General features: G+C 39.9%; 1 protein-coding gene across 1 annotated transcript in view; it reads left to right on the top strand.

The window, feature by feature from the left end:
• scara5 (scavenger receptor class A, member 5 (putative)) overlaps positions 1-8321 on the top strand; it is a 70764-nt gene extending 62443 nt beyond the window's left edge. Inside the window, exon 9 of the mRNA XM_052024616.1 lies at positions 3966-8321. Coding sequence (XP_051880576.1) covers positions 3966-4102 — 137 coding nt within the window. The 3' untranslated portion in view covers positions 4103-8321. The remainder of the gene's footprint in view (positions 1-3965) is intronic.
• Positions 8322-18759: the final 10438 nt, after the last annotated feature.

Genomic DNA, 18759 nt, shown 5'->3' with positions numbered 1-18759 from the left:
CACACAAAAGAGCTGGAGGAACTCAGTGAGTTAGGCAGCATCTATGGAGGGAAGTGAACAGCTGATATTTCAGGTTGAGACCTTTCATCAGGACCCACACTATCACTGATAAGTCAGTCCTTGGCCTCCTCCACTGCCAGGAGAATTCCAAGCGCAAACTGGAGGAACAGCACCTCATTTCCCGTCTTGGAAACTTGCAGCCTAACAATATGAACGTTGAATTCTCCCACTTTAAGTAATCCCCACCCCCCTTCCCCACAACTCCCCCCCCCCCCCAACACTATGCTTCTTCTCTACTTCCCTTTCTTAGACTTTCTTTTTTTCTACCTTGTTTCCCTTTCTCTCCTTACCTTTGACCCATCCCCCGGTAGATCTGCTCTCACCTCCTCCCCCACACCTGCCTATCACTATCTCTCACCTGCATCTACCTATCACCACCTTGTGCCCGTCCCGCCTCCCCTCTTTTGTCCACCTATCACTGCTTTGCTTTTCCCTCCTGTATATTGAGCTTCCCCTTTTCCTATCTTCAGTCCTGAAGAAGGGTCCTGATCCGAAACGTTGACCGCCTGCTTTTCTCCACGGATGCTGCCTGGCCTGCTGAGTTCCTCCAGCATCATAGTGTTTTTCATTTAGATTCCAGCGTCTGCAGTCTTTTATTTCTCTAGTTCCTCCAGCTCCTTTGTGTGTTGCTCCATATTTCCAGCATTTGCAGTCTCTTGTGTCTCTATGAAGGTATGAGGTGTGAATTGGCTTTGATAGATTGGGAATTGTTACTTAAAGGGTTGGCAGTGGACAGGCAATGGCAAGCATTTAAGGAACATATCATGAACTTCAGCAATTATTCATTCCTGTCCAGCATAAAACTAAAACAAGAAAGGTGGCTCAACAGTGGTTTAAAAAAATAATTAGGGATAGTTTTAGATCCAAGGAGGGGAAATGTGAATGACTTGAAGTAGCAACAAACCTGAGGATTGGGAGCAGATTAGAATTCAGCAAAGAAGGACAAAGGAATTGATTTAGAGAGGTAAAATAGAGCATGTGAGTAAGCTTGCAGAGAACATAAAAACTGACTGTAAAAACATCCATGGAATCCTGAAGGAAAAAGATTAGTGAAAACAAATGAAGGTCCCTTAAGAGTCAGAAACAGGGGAATTTAAAGTAAGGAATAAAGAAATGGCAGACCAATAAAACACATACTTTGGTTCTGTCTTCACAAAGGAAGACACAAATAAGCTCCCAAAAATACTGGGGAACATTGGGTTTAATGTGAGAAATGAACTGTATAAAATCAGTATTGGTAGGGAAATGGTATTAGGGAAATTGATAGAATTGAAGGCCAATAAATCCCCCAGGCCATATAATCTGCATTCCAGAGTGCTTACGGAAGTGGCCCAAGAAATAATGGATGTATTGGTTATCTTCCAACATTCTTTAGACTCTGGAACAATTCTGATGAACTGGAGGGTGGCTAATATAACCTCACTGTTTTAAAACAAAAGAGATAACAACGACTTATACACCAGGTAGCCATTTGGGGAAAATGCTAGAGTCCATTAAGAAAGATGCACTGGCGGAGTGCTCATGGAGCAGTGAGAGGGTTGGACAAAATCAACATGGATGGCTGAATGTAAGGCAAATCAGGCTTGGCAAATCTACTGGAATGTTTTTTGAGGATATAAGGACAATCAGTAAATGTGATGTACTATTTGACTTGCAAAAGGCTTTTGATAAGGTGCCACATAAGAGGTAAATGTGCAAAGTTAAAGTATATGGGACTGAAGGCAAGGTATTAAGATGGGTAGAGAACTTGTTGCCAGACCAAAAATGAAGAGTAGGAATAAACGGGTATTTTTATGAGTGGTAGGCAGTATCTAGTAGGGTATGACAAGGGTCAAAGTTGAGACCCCAGCTATTCATAGCACTTGTTAATGTTTTAGAAAAGGGAATTAAATGTAATCTCCTCAAATTTGCAGAAGATGCAAAATTGGGTGTGAGCTATAAGGAGGATACCATGCTAAAAACACTCTGTTCTTTCATTTGGGGGCTCAAATTTATATTTCCAGTTATCTGTGTCACGTAGTTCTGGCTGGATGTCCTTGTTTACATGTAACCTTGTTTACATGTTTATCACTGCAATTTAAGAGATTAAGAGAATTTAACTATCAATCTAAACTCAAACAATAATTTTTAAAACAAAACTAAATGCCCACTTACTCATCAAAGTCCATAATCTTAGCACACTGCACATGATATTCATGATTTTGTTTAACAATCTTACTGATTTGATATCAACTTCGAGCTGATTTTCCTGACTTCAGCCTTTAACTCGATTTTCCTGACTTCAGCTTTTAACTCCAACTAGTTTTGCAATGTGGCCTCCAACAAATATTAGTCCCCTTGTTTGCAGGAAAATAGAAGAAGCAAATTTTTAGATTAATTCAAATTTTACACGCATTCAAATATTTTTGTATAAAAGAAGTCCTGAGCTTGCTGTGCAATTTATGATATTCTCCATTTATAATGTTTGTATATAAGCAATGTGACATCTAGTGTGTGCATCTTAAGACTCAAATGGCTGTTGGCAGTAGTGGGGGCTGTTGAGATTGTGTTGGGGGTGGGAGGTGATGTTGGTGGTGGCGCTGTGTAGAAGCATTGGGTGTGTGGTAAACCTGCAGTGACTCAGAAAATTGCAGTACACTTGTGTGGAGGAATACTGCATCCCAGTGCTGGGGGCACAACAGTTTTCACTAATCAGGCTCAGCAAAATATATGTCAAACTAGCCAAAATTCAGGTAATTTTGAATTAATTAAAACTGGTTCCAATCAGGAATTTTTTGTAATGATAACGAATTCAACACACTTGCCTTCATTAGATGGGGAATTGATTACAAGTGTTGGAATGCCATGTTACAACTGTACAAGATGTTGGTGAGTTTGTACCTAGAATATTGTGTGCAGTTCTGGTCACCATACTGTAGGAAGGATGTGATAAAGCTAGAGGGAGTGCAGAAAAGTTTCTCAAGGATATTGCCAGAACCGAGTTATAAGGAGAGACCGGATAGGCTGGGACCTCCCTGGAGCAAAGGTGGCTTGGAGTGACCTTATAGAGGTCAGTAAAATCATGAGATGCACAGATAATATGGATAGTCACAGTATTTGTCCCAGGGTAGGGGAATATAAAACTAGAGGGCATAGGTTTAAAGTAAGAGGGGAAAGAGTTAAAGGGGACCTGAGAGGCAAGTTTTTCACACAAAGGGCATTGGGTATCTGGAATGAGCTGCCAGGGGAAGTGGTAGGAGCAGGTACAATTTATTTGTTTAAAAGACATTGGGCAGGGACATGGATAGGAAAGGTTTAGAGGGATATGGGCCAAATGAGGCAAATTGGACTAGCTCAAGAAGGCACCTTGGTCAGGAAAGACAAGGGACTGTTTCCGTGCTATATGACCCTATGACTCACATGCATTGAGTTAACTCACAGTATGGTGAACTGTTAATTTATGTTGCTTAATGCTTTGTAAACAAGAGTGCTTACCAAAAAATTTAGGATTATGCAACAAAACTTTGGCCAAAGCTGAAATCATCAAAACTGTACATAGTTTGTAATTTCCTAAAAAGGCAGAAATAGGCTTTGGACAACTTAGCACAAATTCAATTGATCTTGTTTCTGACAAATATGCTGGACTCTTAAATCTGGCACAAAAACTTAAACTATCATTACTTTGAACCAGAAACTCTAACATTAGACATAGTGAGAAGTCAGCCAACAAAAGGCAGGAACACAGACATTTAGTTTAAAGTAAATTTGGAAGATGTGAACTTCAGAGCTGTTCATCCTAGTGTACCAGCTGGTGAATCAGTCTTGTTTGATTTACTTTAATGCCTGAACAGACAACTTTTACTGATAATATTTTTTCTAAAGAAATCCCACAAGCCTACTAAAAGGAACTGATTATTTGTTTGCAGGTACAGGGCGTATCTGGATGGATGATGTTGCCTGTACTGGAACAGAGGACACAATTCTCCAGTGCAAATTCTCAGGATGGGGGAAGACTAACTGTGGGCATGCAGAAGATGCAGGGCTCATTTGCAAGGTTGACTGATTTGAAAAAGGAAACCCTTAATCATTTGAAGAACATCACTCATTTTAAATCATTTTTGTTTCTACTTTGATTTATTTTCACCTATTAAAAAATTACAAAAAGCAAACCTATTCTCTACTTTCCATGATTTTATCATTTTATGCCACAACATCTGTGGAAAACAATTATATTCAGAAGTATTATCTGTGAAAAAGATAAAATATTATAATAAATATTATGTTGTTTGATAATCATTTTATGCACTGAAGAATACAGATCCCAATTTTATTGTGCATGTTGCAGCCATGAATATTGAAAATCAACAATTCAATAAATGTTACCACTGTCATTTGTTCTTGCTATTGTATTGTGCTCCATTAAAATGTGTGTGCTGGAACCCAAGGTTGGTTAATATTCCAGGGATTTGATCCTGACCTCCAGTGCTGCCTGGCTGGAGTTTGTACATTTTCCCTCTGATTGTGTGGGATTCCCCCTCATCCCAAAGACAGGTTGGTAGATTAATTAGCTACTGTAAATTATCCCTGGTACAGCTGGGTGGTTGGAAAATCAGAAGGGAGTTAATAGGTATGTGAGTGAGAATAATTATAGGAAACAAGTTGAGGAAAGGGATTAATGGGATTGCTGAGAGCCTGCATGAACCTGATGGACTGAACAACTCTCTTCTATGTCATTATAAAATTTAACACAATATGAAATATGACAAACAGAATCCATATTATCTCAGTTTGTTTCAATATTTAATTGTCCTTCTTAAAATAAAAAAATAGTGCATTCACTAAGATATTTGATGAAATATTTGCCTTCTTCCCCAAAACATGATCATATTTTGTTTAAGGCTTTGCCACATTTAATATTTTGAACCTCCAACATAACAGGGCAGCAATGGAATGATAAATGCAGCACCCATGGTTTTTCATGTGTTAAATTCCTAATCTCCACTATGAAAGATAAAGGCATATGCTATTCAACCAACTGAGCCCATTCTATCAATTGGCTGCATCAAAGGTGATCTAAACCTCCATCCTAACGATGTCTGCAGTCCATATTTCATATTTTTAAAATTTGACTGTTTACAATTATTATTGTCTATTATTTGTCAAGGTAGTTATAAAATAAAATCTATTTTCTTAATCTCAAAAGAATTAATTGGCTCAATATCCACAGCCTTTTAGGGAAATTATTTTCAGATCCCTACAGCTTTATGTCATATGATTTTATTCCTGAAGGATTTAGTATTAATTTTATTATATTTTTCAACTCCTGATTTCACCCTAATTTCTTTTTGTCTATCCTTTTGAGCCTGTTTCTACACCTTGTTAGGGACAGCTCTCAACTTTTTAAACTCAAGGAAATATAAGTCAGATTTCTTCAAATTATAATTAAACCATTTCAGTTTCATACCACTTCCAAGGACAAAAGGCATGAAATTTGAATGAGTAAGTTTTTGGCAAACACTGGGCCCATTTGTGGACCAAACTGACACTTGAAATGCCTTGGAACATTCCTGCCTAAAGTGTACTGGAGGACAAAATGGTAAAAGACAAGAACATGGTGTCCTTTAACTACTCCTGAAGCAGGCATTAGGCAGTTTGAATGAAAATAAGAATGCTGACACCCAGTTCTGATCCCTGTTAAAACTTCGGTTTGCCCTCAGACAGCCAACACTGAATTGGATTCCTCCAAGAAAACCAATCCTATTCATAATAGGAATTCTACTGGAATAGGAATAGAAGGTCCACTGCCCTCTCCTACCTTCTTCAACCTTTTGCCTCTTCTACCTATCACCTCTCAGCTTCTTATATTACTCCCTTTCATCGCCCCTCTCCCACACACCTTCCTTCCCCCTCTCACCTGGATTCACCTGTCACCTGCCAGCCTGTGCTCCTCCCCCTGCCCCGATCTTCTTATTCTGGCTTCTGCCCTCTTCCTTTCCAGTCCTGATGAAGGCTCTCAACCCGAAATGTCAACTGTTTATTTCCCTCCATAGATGCTGCCTGACCTGCTGAGTTCCTCCAGCATTTTGTGTGTGTTGCTCCAGATTCCAGCATCTGCAGAATCTCTTATGTCTCCTATTCATAATGTTCTTCCAGTATTCTAATCACAATGGTAAGTACCCATCACAATGAGTGCTGCTCCTCGTCTCAAACTTTCTAATCTTCTTCCTGGCTCAGACTTCTGGAACTTCCCTAATCCCCTCCATGACATTATCTTTGATCTCCTAGTCCTTCCCCATAAAGCATTCCCTATTCACTGCATGTGAACTTGCTATCTGATCACCAACAGTGCTCCTGAGACCTGTAATCTCCCACTCCACTCTCCAGTCCACAGGAATACGCCCAAAGTCTGCAATGTTCTATCTAACCCTGCACATGGATTCTGAAGACCACCCACTCATTTTCTGGAGAGTTGTGAATAAACCTCAGCACTTATCTAGAAGCCAGACCACAAGCCAATACAGACTACTTCAACATTATGATGAAGTGCAGGGCCCAGATTCCAGGGCTCCTTGGACCACTTGAGCTCAGACTATTAATACCACATCAGTAATCTGCCCAAAACGGTCCCTTCAGAATTTCTGACCAATATAGCCTTGCTTCATAGGACTGAATGCCATGCTCCAAACCGGACCAGGCCAAAGCTCTGCACAACTGAGGAATAACTCCTTCTTCTTTGTACTCCAGCTCATGAAATAAGGCTGACGTTCTACTGAAATTTATGATTTGCTTTTGTACCAGTCTGTTTGTTTTAATGAATTGGGCAAATGGTCACATAGGTTTCTTTCACAATTCCTAGCTTGTTACTATTTAGAAAATACTTTAACTTGTCTGTGTTGCTTCTGATCTTCACCTGCCTCTATTTTAAGCACCTATTTAATTTGATGATGTTGTTACTTAATCTGGTTATTCTCATTTACAAATTTACTGTGACTTCCAAGTAAACTTTAATATGCATCTCTCTATACTTTCACCTCTGATGATGATGTTCGACAGGGTTAACAGCCAAGGCCACAATAAGATCTCTGGGGCAGACTGCAGCCCCTATCCTTTATCTTGATTTTGCCTTCTATTCTTAACCAATTCCCCACCCATACTGCAAAGTATTACCTAATTGGATGTGATAATATTTTGGCCGGTAACATTTTAACATATGCAGTAAATGTCTGGTGTTTTTTTTATTCTGAGAGAATGGCTCTAAGAATAAAAAGACTGGTGAATAAAAAAAACTATGATTCCTTGTTCAACTTAATTCCAAGGATGTGGCGATTGCTACCAAAGCCTGCATTTGCTAGTTATCATTAGTTTCTCTGAAAAAGTTGGTGGTGAGACTTTTTGAACTATTGTTGCCAACACAGTGAATATTCTTCCTCATTATTATTAGGCTGGGAGTTCTAGGATCTTGATCCCATTATACTAAAGGATCAGAGATACTGTATATGTTCAAGTTAGGGAGCTCTGTGACTTGCAGGTGAGGGAGTTGCTATGCAACCTTCTTAATGAGGGAACTTGAGGTTTGTGAGTTACTGCTGAAGGAGGCTTGTTTGAACCATTATATTTCAGTCTTTAAATAATGTACCACATCATGATAAGGAGTTGAATGGTTAGGCTTGTGCATGAAGTAGGTAATGGTACATGACAGAAGGAGCTGTAAAGTACAGGGAGATTACAATAGAAACAATTAGATTTTTTACATTTGAAATTCAGCTTTGGAAAAAAAGCACGTTTAACATTTGGAATTTATAGGAGTCATTCTTTCCCTGTGTTCCTTCAGTGAAGATAGGGTCATCTGTGCAAACCACAGTGCATACATAAAGATGCCAGACTGTGCCAGGGACAATTGGCTGTTTATTAATTTGTAAGGGAAGGTCTGGTGTCACATTAAAACCACACATTAAAGTCATGGGCTGCTGCCAGATGTCCCCTTGTTGTCCCAGCTGCCTGACTTCCAATCTATGTCAGGCTCTGACTGGTGCATGCACTCCTAATACCTTAATAAGGCTAACAGTTCAACTAGTCTTGTTAGGTACTAGTAAATTCTGCTAGAATCCAATATCCAGGCCAAGACTGTTCATATTTATCTAATTATGGGATCACTGCATCAGATTCACTTCAGTCTGATTTAATCCAATGCCTTTTTCATACTTTGGTGTGCTGTTTTTTGGAGAGCTGAAGTATTTTGCAGTCCTTGTATATCATTGTTTTTGTTTCTCACCACTATGCACAAATTAAGAATTTGCTTAAAAACCTACCTCAGTTAATGCAAAATAAAATTTCACTCTTGTTTTGATGAATTTCTGTTTTTTTTAATGCAAAAAAAAAGATAATTGCAGGAAGCAGCAACATAAACACAAAATAATAAATTCATTGAAAAGAAAGAAGTGCTTCTTAATTTTCTTTCAAAAGGGGTAGGCGTTACTGAGGAGAGAGAGATCTTGTCCATGTCCTTGAAAGCAGCAGTACATAAGGTGGTTAGGAAGGTGCACAGAATACTTGCCTTTAACAGCTAAGGCATAGAATATAAGAACAAAGAGATCATTAGTGATGCTATATAAACCATTAGTTAGGTCACAGTTGAAGTACTGTGAACAGTTCTGGTTGCCACACATATTGAAAAGATATGATTGTACTGCAGAGGATGCAGGAAGATGTTGCCAGGGAGAGAACATTTCAACGCTGAGGAGAAACTGGATAGATTGGGTCTGTTTTCCTTGTAGTGGAAAAGGCAGAGGACGGAACTGATTGAGACATACAAACCTATGAGGACCATAGATAAGATATATTATGAGAAACTTTTTCCTTAGCATTTATGTCTATGACAAAAGGGTATAGTTTTAATGTAGGAGATTTAGAGAGGACTATAGAAATCTTTTTTTTTCAGCTAGAAAGTGGTTGAAATCCAGAACCCACTGCCTGAGGGAGTATAGAGGCAGGTACTCACACAGTGCTTAAGTATTTAGATGAATATTTGAAATACGACAGCATAGAAGACTATGGGCCAAGTGGTGGAAAATTGGATTAGTGTAGATATTTACTTGATGGCCGGCACGGATATGGTGGGCCATAGGTCTGATTCTGTGCTGTATGACTCCGTGACTGACCCCTTTGAGCAGATTCCAGATCTGAAATGATCTCATACATAGAATGAATGCCCCAACTGGGAGGTCTGAGCATGGCCTGAAATTCACCTCATGATCATTACTGAAATGAGCCTCCGGTGTCCACTTTGCTTTTGCAGGTGTCCAATCAGTTTTTAAAAGATCATTGTTGAAAGGAAGTTGAGTGAATGTGAGACCCGGACTCTTCAAATCATGACTAACAAGGTCAAAGACCATGCATTCATATCCCAAGATACCATCCATTCATATCCCAAGTTGCCACTTACAATCCTCTACAGCTGTTCGAGGAAGCTTTTGATTCTGGTTGAGAGTTCAATGAATATCCATAAGCACTGTCAGCCTTCATCTCTAATTTTTTGACTTGAACATCTCTTAGGATCTGCCAGATCTGTTTTGTACTGGGCTTTACTCTTGTGATCATTTGGCCAAGGGCTGCATTGTCACACTGAAGCAGATGGTGAATTTCATTGTCGATATTGACCTTCTTTTAGAAATGGCTCCTTAGGTATGGAAGCAATTTATGTTTTTCCAAGATCCTGTCATGGACATCTGTTGTCAGAGGGCAATGTTGTCCAGTGAAGCTAGGTTGTGAGAGGAGTATTATTTAATGGATGTTAAATGTTAGATTCATTCTCTCATTTGCTTGGATGAGTTGATAATGACCTGCAATTTGGCCTCTGAATGTGTGTATAAGAACAGGTACTGCAGTTCAATAACTGAAATTGCTTAACCTTGCTTCTGGAATGGAGGTGACATATATTGAATAGTTTCCCACTATTCCGATAGATTAGCTCCACTCCAGCAAGAAGCTTATTGGAGGTAAGGTGTAGTATTATGACAAAAAAGATAAAGAGTATGGAAGTTAACACAGCCATGCTTGAGACCAATCTGCACTGAGATTGGGTATGTTCTGGACCCATTCACAGCTTGCATGTAATCATCCAGCTCATGTTAGATGGAAACAAATTTTTGGGCAACCAAATTTGTGAAGGGTGTTCCATAATGCCACTTGATTGACAGAGTCAAAAGCTATTGTGAAGTCAAAAAAGGCGATGAAATATGCTTGCTGTCTCGGAGTTGTAAAAGTGTGTGCAGCCTGGAGCAAGGGCAGAATGTGGTCTGGAGTGGGGGCAGGTGTGTGGCTGGGAATATTGTGGTGTGCCACAGATCTGAGGCCATTGCCATCAGTTGCCCCATACCTGGGCCCAGTCCATTGCTGAGGGATGACCAACCAGCTATTGCGCAGACAACATGTGCTCTCAGGGCTGGAGATCAAGAGAGTGCGTGGGTGGAATTTTGAGTGGGGGAGGTGATGAGTTGGGGGAGGGAAGGTGTGAATGGAGATGGCCAGAGGAAGGATGTATGAGCTTGGCTGGAGCAAGAAGGAGGGAGAAGAGGTGCAAGGATGGGAGGCAAGGGTTCTGAGAAAGGGTAGGGGGACTTCAGGGGGTGGGACATTGAAAGAGATGAGGTTTGAGATGGGGAGGATCCAGGGTGAGAGGGTTCGGGGGGAAGGAGGATGGGTGGAGGGGGTAAGACTGGAAGTAGTATTGGGCAGGAGCCTATCTGCCTGAATCTACCCATGTTTGTGTGCAAGAGCATATTTCCTGACAGGTGAATAAATATGTGCCTAGAACGTTAGGGTCTATGTGTGATGTCTATTTGTCTTGGACCCTTTTACTATTGGATTAAGACCTTGCTCTGTCAAGTCCATGCAGCAGCTGTTGTGCAATGGCTATCCCATGTTTGAAGAAATCACAGCTACACGCCTCCCCTTGTTCCTGACTGTACTCTTGCAACCTACCCCTCTCCCCCACTCTCAGTTTCTCACCAGTCCCTGCTTCCAGAGTAATGAATCCACATTTCTGGAGAAAGGCTTAAGCCACAACCTTCTAATTAAAGTGCAAACATGCTACAACATGACCAAACCTGATACCTAATTGTTATACTGACTGTCTTACAATTCCAGTTTATCTCTTGCAAAGTGAAAGTACCATTCCAATACTTTCTTTGTAGCCTCAACAGAACAAGTGATATATATTTATTGGCAATGGTGAATTGCGTGCAATTGTGTTTGCTGTTTTACCTTGAAACTAATTAACCATTGGAATATTGTTGTGCAAGTTATTCCACAAGTATACAAGTTAAAGTGCTTTACCCACGTCATTTCTCGAGGTCTTCAAGTCTGTCCAAAGTATAACAAGTTGTACTGTTCTCTTTCTGCCATCTGTTTTATTTTCTGATGACAAATTTTAATAATCTTTAGTTTTCATTATTTCAATCAACTTCTTTTATAACATATCATGTTTGACATTGTTGTTCATCCTCTTTATTCAATCATCTTGCAACTTCTTTCCTAGGTTTCTCTCTCGCTCCAGACGATAATGGGAAAAGCTTAGTTCTGCTTCTTAGGGATTGGCATACCACTTTCTAATTAGTTCAGAAAACATAATTGTTACTAAGAAATTTTAAATGCTCATTTATTTAAAAAATTATTTAGTGGATGTTTAACAGTGAATATTGGAGTTCTGAACCAATTAGACACATAGCACTATAATGAAACATTCGAGAATGAGCAAAAGCTATGTAAGCTTCACTTTGTTTAGAAGTACAACTACCCACTGGACTGCCCCTTCTTTTCCTTCTTCCTCTTAGGCAGTCTCTTGTGATTGTGACTGACTTGCTTCCAGTCCAACCATGTGGATTCTGAGGTGGCTGATGAAGCCAACGTGGAATCCACAGAGTCCACCACAAGTCTAGCAGAAGCTGCTTGACAAAGCTAGTGGTTAGGTGGTATGGTAGATGATGTGCTTCCTCTGCTGTTTCTGGTGGGCTTCAATGTACTCCGGACAAAGAGACTCAAGGTTCTCAGTGCCATCTTGTAACAATACAAAGACATAATTTAGCTGTGGATGCATGGGGTAATTTACATTGAGCCATGTCTTAACTACTTTTATTTATCCACTGCCTCCTGGTCACCATAGTACCTTCTGCAACCAGGAGTTCAGGAGATTGTGATTGGGTTTTTTGCACATCTGTATTGAATACCATTGAATATTCAATGGACATATTCTGAGACATGTTCAGTAGTATTCTGTTGTTCCACTCTGTTCTTTAAAGAAATATCATACTGCTCTCTGGTGGCCAGATGAAAGTTACACAATTAATGGACCTTCATTTGGGAGATATACCTTTATTCCTGAGGATGTAAACCAAGCATTAATGTGCTTGAGTTGCATGGCTGTTTCAAATGTTGCTGTTTTTATATACTACAGCTCCAACATTTACTTAATAGTAGGTTAACAAATAAGTTCAGCTCTGGCTTTCTTCGAGTCAGGAATGAATGGTTTCAACTTCATTTTAGGTTTTGCATACACTAAGTTATGTTGTTGGAGGTATGGATAAATGGTGCCACACTATGTCTGACATCTACTTAAACAGGCAAACCAAGCCATAGTCTGTCATCTTTTAGGCAGAACAGCACCTATCATCATGTAGGTACTGAACTGATATTTTTGGACTAAATTTGGATTAAAACCTAGTACTTTTTGTCAGAGGCAAGAAAGCTACCAAATGAGTCAAACTGCAACATGGACTAACCAATCTCACTATAAAGGTTTATTACCAAGGCTACATGAGAAGAGCCAGACAGAACAAATTTATGAACAAAAAGCACTTGAACTATCTTACTACATAATTAACTAAAATAATTTTGGCACAGTTTTGGGCTTCAGTGAAGTTATTCTTACAATGTTCATCACGCTTTTATAAAATGTACAAACGTATTTCACTTTGAGAGATTATTATTTTCACAAAATATTTGAATTCAATCATCATTGGAAGCACAAATTCAGAAACGGCCCTATTCTGTTAGCATTAATAGGTCCCTATATAAATTACCAAAGGGATACAAATATGTAGTTGATTCCTTTATTCTGCTTAAATGGTTCTGTATAAATATTCAGCAGTTCAGATGTTTATTTCTCAGAAAAATAAGATGATTTGCAAATATAAATTCATTCAAGATTGGCCCATAGTGTCTGAAAAAAAAGATTCCGATGGAGTTGGGAACCTGGAGGTAGATTTTCTGTGAAAAATAACTTGCTTATAAAGTAGGCCTATTTGGCGGGAATCATTTTTAGGCCTAATGCCCATTTTAAACTTTGACTGATCTTTTTGTCTGCTTTTTCAAAAGTTGTGTTAAACTAACTACAGTAAGTATAAACAGCTGGGTAAATATTTATAGATAGATTAGGAATTCATAGAACTATGTTCTCATGACAACAACCCAACATCAAGCATTTTCACTGATATTTGCAATGGTTCATTCACTTTACTTGGGAAGCAGACAAGGTTGATGCAGAACACAAAATAAACAATGAAACTGTAATTTTCAAATATAATGTTAATTGCTGGATCTGCATTTACTTTCTGATGGTAAGCCAATGTAATGTTGCTTTATGATACAAACATTACACATCATCCTGTTTACTGCAAAAATATATCTATAATCCAGAGTAACTCACTCCAGTGTATTTCTGAGGAAATATTTTGGAGGTATGGTCCCTAAAATAATAAGTCCCATTTGCCTGTTTCAGTGATTCAATTAACATTAAATATCTTAATGACCATTTAGCAACCTGACCAAATTATCTTCCTCAACAATGACACAATGACCATAGATTATTTATCTCATTGCTTTTTATGGAATGTCCCTAATACAGAATGATTGCCACATTTGCTTCCAAGTCACAGTAGATAATAAAAGTGTGAATCATTTTACAGATCCCTATATAAATGCATCTTCATTTTCTAGAACTGACTCTACCTCAAAGAGGCTAAATGCCAGCTCACAAACACCTTTTTCCTCCATTTGGACCATGACACCACCACTGAACATCAGGCCATTGTCTCCCAGACTGTCACTGACTTCATTTCCTTGGGCTTTTTTTGGACAAATGCTGCCAGACCTTGAGTGGTTCCAGCAGTTTCTGTTTTTGTTTCAGATTTCCAGCATCTGCAGTTTTTATTTTATTTACATCCATGGCATGTCTGGTGCTCTCTGCATTTTAAGGGTTCCCATTTTCCTGGCTGCAAATGTTGTTCCTTTGTTTAAGAAAGGGAGTAGGGATAACCCTGGGAATTACAGACCAGCGAGTCTTGCTTCAATGGTGGGCAAGTTACTGGAGAAGATTCTTAGAGACAGGATTTATGGGCATCTGCTTTGTGAGGGGCAGGCCATGCCTCATGAGCCTAATTGAATTCCTTAAGGATGTGACAAAGCACATTGATGAAGGTAGAGCAGTGGATGTGGTGTACATGAATTTCAGTAAGGCATTTGATAAGGTTCCTCATGGAAGACTTATTCAGAAAGGCATGGGATTCAGGGAAACTTGGCTGTGTAGATTCAGAATTGGCTTGCCCATAGAAGACCAGAGGGCGGTGGTAGATGGAGCATATTCTGCCTGGAGGTCAGGGACCAGTGGTGTTCTGCAGGGATCTGTTCTGGGATCCCTGCTGTTTGTGATCTTTATCAATGACTTGGATGAGGATGTGGGTAGGTGGGTTAGTAAGTTTGCTGATGATACAAAGGTTGGTGGTGTTGTGGATAGTGTAGAAGGTTGCTGTAGATTACAACAGGATATTGATAGAATGCAGAGTTGGGCTGAGAAGTGGCAGATGGAGTTCAACCCAGATAAGCTTGAAGTGATACACTTTGGGAGATTGAATTTGAAGGCAGAATACAAGGTTAATGGCAGGACTCTTAGCAGTGTGGAGGAAAAGAGGGATCTTGGGGTCCATGTCCATGTCCATAGATCCCTCAACGTTGCCGCGCAGGTTGACAGGGTTGTTAAGAAGATGTATGGTGTGTTGGCCTTCATTAGTCAGGGTATTGAGTTCAAGAGCCACGAGGTGATGTTGCAGCTCTATAGAACACTGGTTAGACCACACTTGGAGTATTGTGTTCAGTTCTGGTTGCCTCATTATGGGAAGGATGTGGAAGCTTTAGAGACGGTGCAGAGGAGATTTACCTGGATGTTGCCTGGATTGGAGAGCATGTCTTATATGAGGATAGGTTGAGTGAGCTAGGGCTTTTCTCTTTGGAGAGGAGGATGAGAGGTGACTTGATAGAGGTGTACAAGATGATAAGAGGCGTAGATTGAGTGGACAGTCAGAGACTTTTTCCCAGGGTGACAATGGCTAACACGTGGGGACAGAATTTTAAGGTGATTGGAGGAAGGTATAAGGGGGTTGTCATGGGTAAGTTTTTTACACAGACAGTGGTGGGTGCATGGAATGCACTGCCAGCAGAGGTTGTGGGGGCAGATACATTAGGGACATTTAAGAGACTCTTAGATAGCCACATGAATGATAGAGAAATGGGGGGGGCTATGTGGGAGGGAAGGGTTAGATAGATCTTAGAGCAGGATAAAATGTCGGCACAACATTGTGGGCCAAAGGGCCTGTACTGTGCAATAATATTCTATGTTCTAACTGCTTTATCTTCACCATGGACATACAATCCCACTATAGTTCCATCCCACTCTACCTCTTCCTTAAATAGAGGCCCAAACTGGCCTCCTTCCCCACACCCCTCACTTGCCTGATTAAGCTTGTTCTTACATTAACTAACTTCTTTTTCAACTCCATTCATTTTCTCCGAATCAAATGTATAGTTATGAGAACTTGCATGAACTCAAGCTATGCCTGTCTCTTTTTTGGATACACAAAACTGTCCTTGTTTTAGTCCTACTCAAGGCCCCCTCTGTCAACTCTTTTTCTGGTATATTGGTGACTTAATTGGTGCTGCTTCTGAATTCATACAGAAATTGAAAAGTTCATTGCTTATGCTGCCAACTTCCATGCTGCTCTCAGTTTCATCTGCTCTATATCTGATTCCTCCCTTCCCTTTCTTGAATTCTCTATCTTCATCTCAGGGCATAGGTTAGCAACCATCATAAGACTACAGACTTCCATAGCGACCTCCTCCCACCTTGTCTTCTGTGAGGACCCCATTCCATTGTCCTGGTTCCTCCATCTCTGTCAGATCTGTTCGGAAGATGAGACCTCCCACACCAGCACCTTCGAAATGCCTTCCTTTTTCTTGTTTGTTGTCTTTTCTGTATGTTTAGCAGAACCTTCATTTATTGATGAGTTTAGTTTCCATGTATTATCTTTCTTAAAATCAAAGGTATGCAGAAACAGAAAACTGACAAATAATCTGTGGATGTAACATGCACAATTGCAAAGAAATCTGATATGTTGAGCATTGGGTCATTAGGCAGTGAGTTAGAGGAAGATTTTTTAAAAATGGTGTTTGGAATAAAATTAGCAGAGAGACTGACTGACTTGGGGTTAGCCTAGATTTGTGGGAGAGGCTGAAGGGCTAGAAAGTAACAGTTCTGAGAAGGGAGGATGGATGGAATATGGGGAAAGAGGCAGACCTTCCAACTTTGGATCAAAGAGGAGTCTATAACTGTAATGGAAAAGTGAGATTATAACAGTGGTTTTATCAAGGAAGAAATAAACTCTTACTATAAATATTACAGTTATCTCAATAGAATCTGGAAATATAATGTACCAACAGAACATGCCTACAGATGAATCTAGGCTAGTAAAGGAAAGCAAAACAGGAGACTAAGCAAAGCTTGAGAGAACTCCTAACTGTACGTTAATATTGAGCAAGAATGGGTATAAAATGTGATGGCCTGTACTAGATAGATATCATATGACATTGAGGAGTATTGATGTCCGGAATATGAACAGTGGCCCTAGGAAGGCAATGCAGCAAATAAGTTGTTCATCAGACAGACAATACAATATTTAGGAAGAAAGCATGCCATACTTCAGGAAGGGGAACCAGGTTCAAATGAGACCAATATGGAAGATATTTAGAACAGTCCAAAGGCAAGTTTAAATTTAAACTTACAGCTGCTTTCCAAAGTAGGAGATGTAATTTAATTGATGAAGATAGCTCTGTACTAAGAGAAGGAATTGGATCAAGCATGCAGGTTAGCAGAAAAAATGTCAACTTAAAATTAAATATTGACAATAGTTCTCCGTGCAGAAAGGAAAATGGGCACACTAAGGCAAAAGTTAAAAATGACTTAGAACATTCTTAAAAATTTAAGAAATAGGAGCACAGAGTAATTGATATGGCCACTTGAACCAGCTGTGTCACTCAGTTAACTCTTGGCTAATCTGACTTTTAGTTTCAGCTCCATTTTCATTTTCATTAAAAATGAAAAGCACCTCTTAAGGCTCAACTGGATTTTTTTCCACAGATAAAACTTTGTGTAAACTATGCAGAATTTAAATTTCCATTCAATTGCTTTATGAATGACACGTGACTTTCAAAATGTTTATAGCTGATTAGTGCTTTAGACTGAGGTGATGATACTAGGTCAAAAAATTACAATATTATACTGACAAATCCCTTTTATTTGTTGGATCATTTGGTCGGTGTCATGATTACAACCTTATGAGCTTGATAATATCCAATCTGCTCTTATCTTGGAAGCTAAGCATGCTCAAGCTTGGTTAGTACTTGGAATGGGAGTCCTCCTGGGAATGTCAGATGCTATAGGCTTTGGGTGGCATAGCAGTGCAACTTGTAAAGCAGCTGCCTTGAAGCACCAGAGATCCATGCTCAGTCCTGACCTTGGGTGCTGCCTGCGTAAGATTTGCATGTTTTCCCTGTGACCGTGTGAGTTTCCTCCAGTGCTTCAGTTTCCTCCCATATCCCAAAGACAAGCAGGTTACTTCCAGGCACCTACCACTCTCTGATTAAAACACTTGCCTCCTAAATTTCCTTTAAGCTTCCCCCCCCCCCCCCCACTGCTCACCTCAAAGCTATGCCCTCGATTATTTGACATTTCCACCCTGGGAAAAAAGGCTCCATCTACCTCTCATAATTTTACATACTTCCATCAGGTCGCCCAAATGAAGACATTCCACTTGTCTTAATTATTTGGTGTAGTTGCCTGCTGACTTTATTTGCTTTAGTAGTCTTGACATTCAACATCTTCAAATAATATAGAGCAAAGTCAAATGGAACAAAATACAAGTCAGAACAAGTAGGGATTCAAATGTTTTTTTTCGGCAGATCACACTTGAGTGCTAAATTCAGTTCAGTTCATCCGGATACAAAGGAGATTCCTAAATGGTATTAATTGTCAGGTGGCTCTTCATTCAGAATGAACAACAAATGGCAAGTGGAGGAGGAAACCTTGCAATCATTTAAAGGAACAATTTGATGCAAAACACCCCGCTACATTGATGCATGGTGCCGGTTCTGCAAAACACTGGAGTTTCCTTGAGCAGGTGCAGAGATACTCTGAATTCACAACGCTGGACAATGGATAATCAAAGACCTCGACAGCGAAGGCACAAAGCGGGAACACTGCAATCTTTGCAGATCATGTTAAATATTCATCTCTCCTGCGCTCGATGACCCTGAAGCTCGCCAGCAACGCAGAAGCGCAGCATTGGCCCCTCAGTGCAGCGGCGCCAGTGCGGACACATGCGCAGTCTGCATGCCGCC

Source organism: Pristis pectinata, chromosome 10 (assembly GCF_009764475.1).
Source record: "Pristis pectinata isolate sPriPec2 chromosome 10, sPriPec2.1.pri, whole genome shotgun sequence".
Lineage (NCBI taxonomy): Eukaryota > Metazoa > Chordata > Chondrichthyes > Rhinopristiformes > Pristidae > Pristis > Pristis pectinata.
This window is presented reverse-complemented; position numbering and strand designations above follow the sequence as displayed.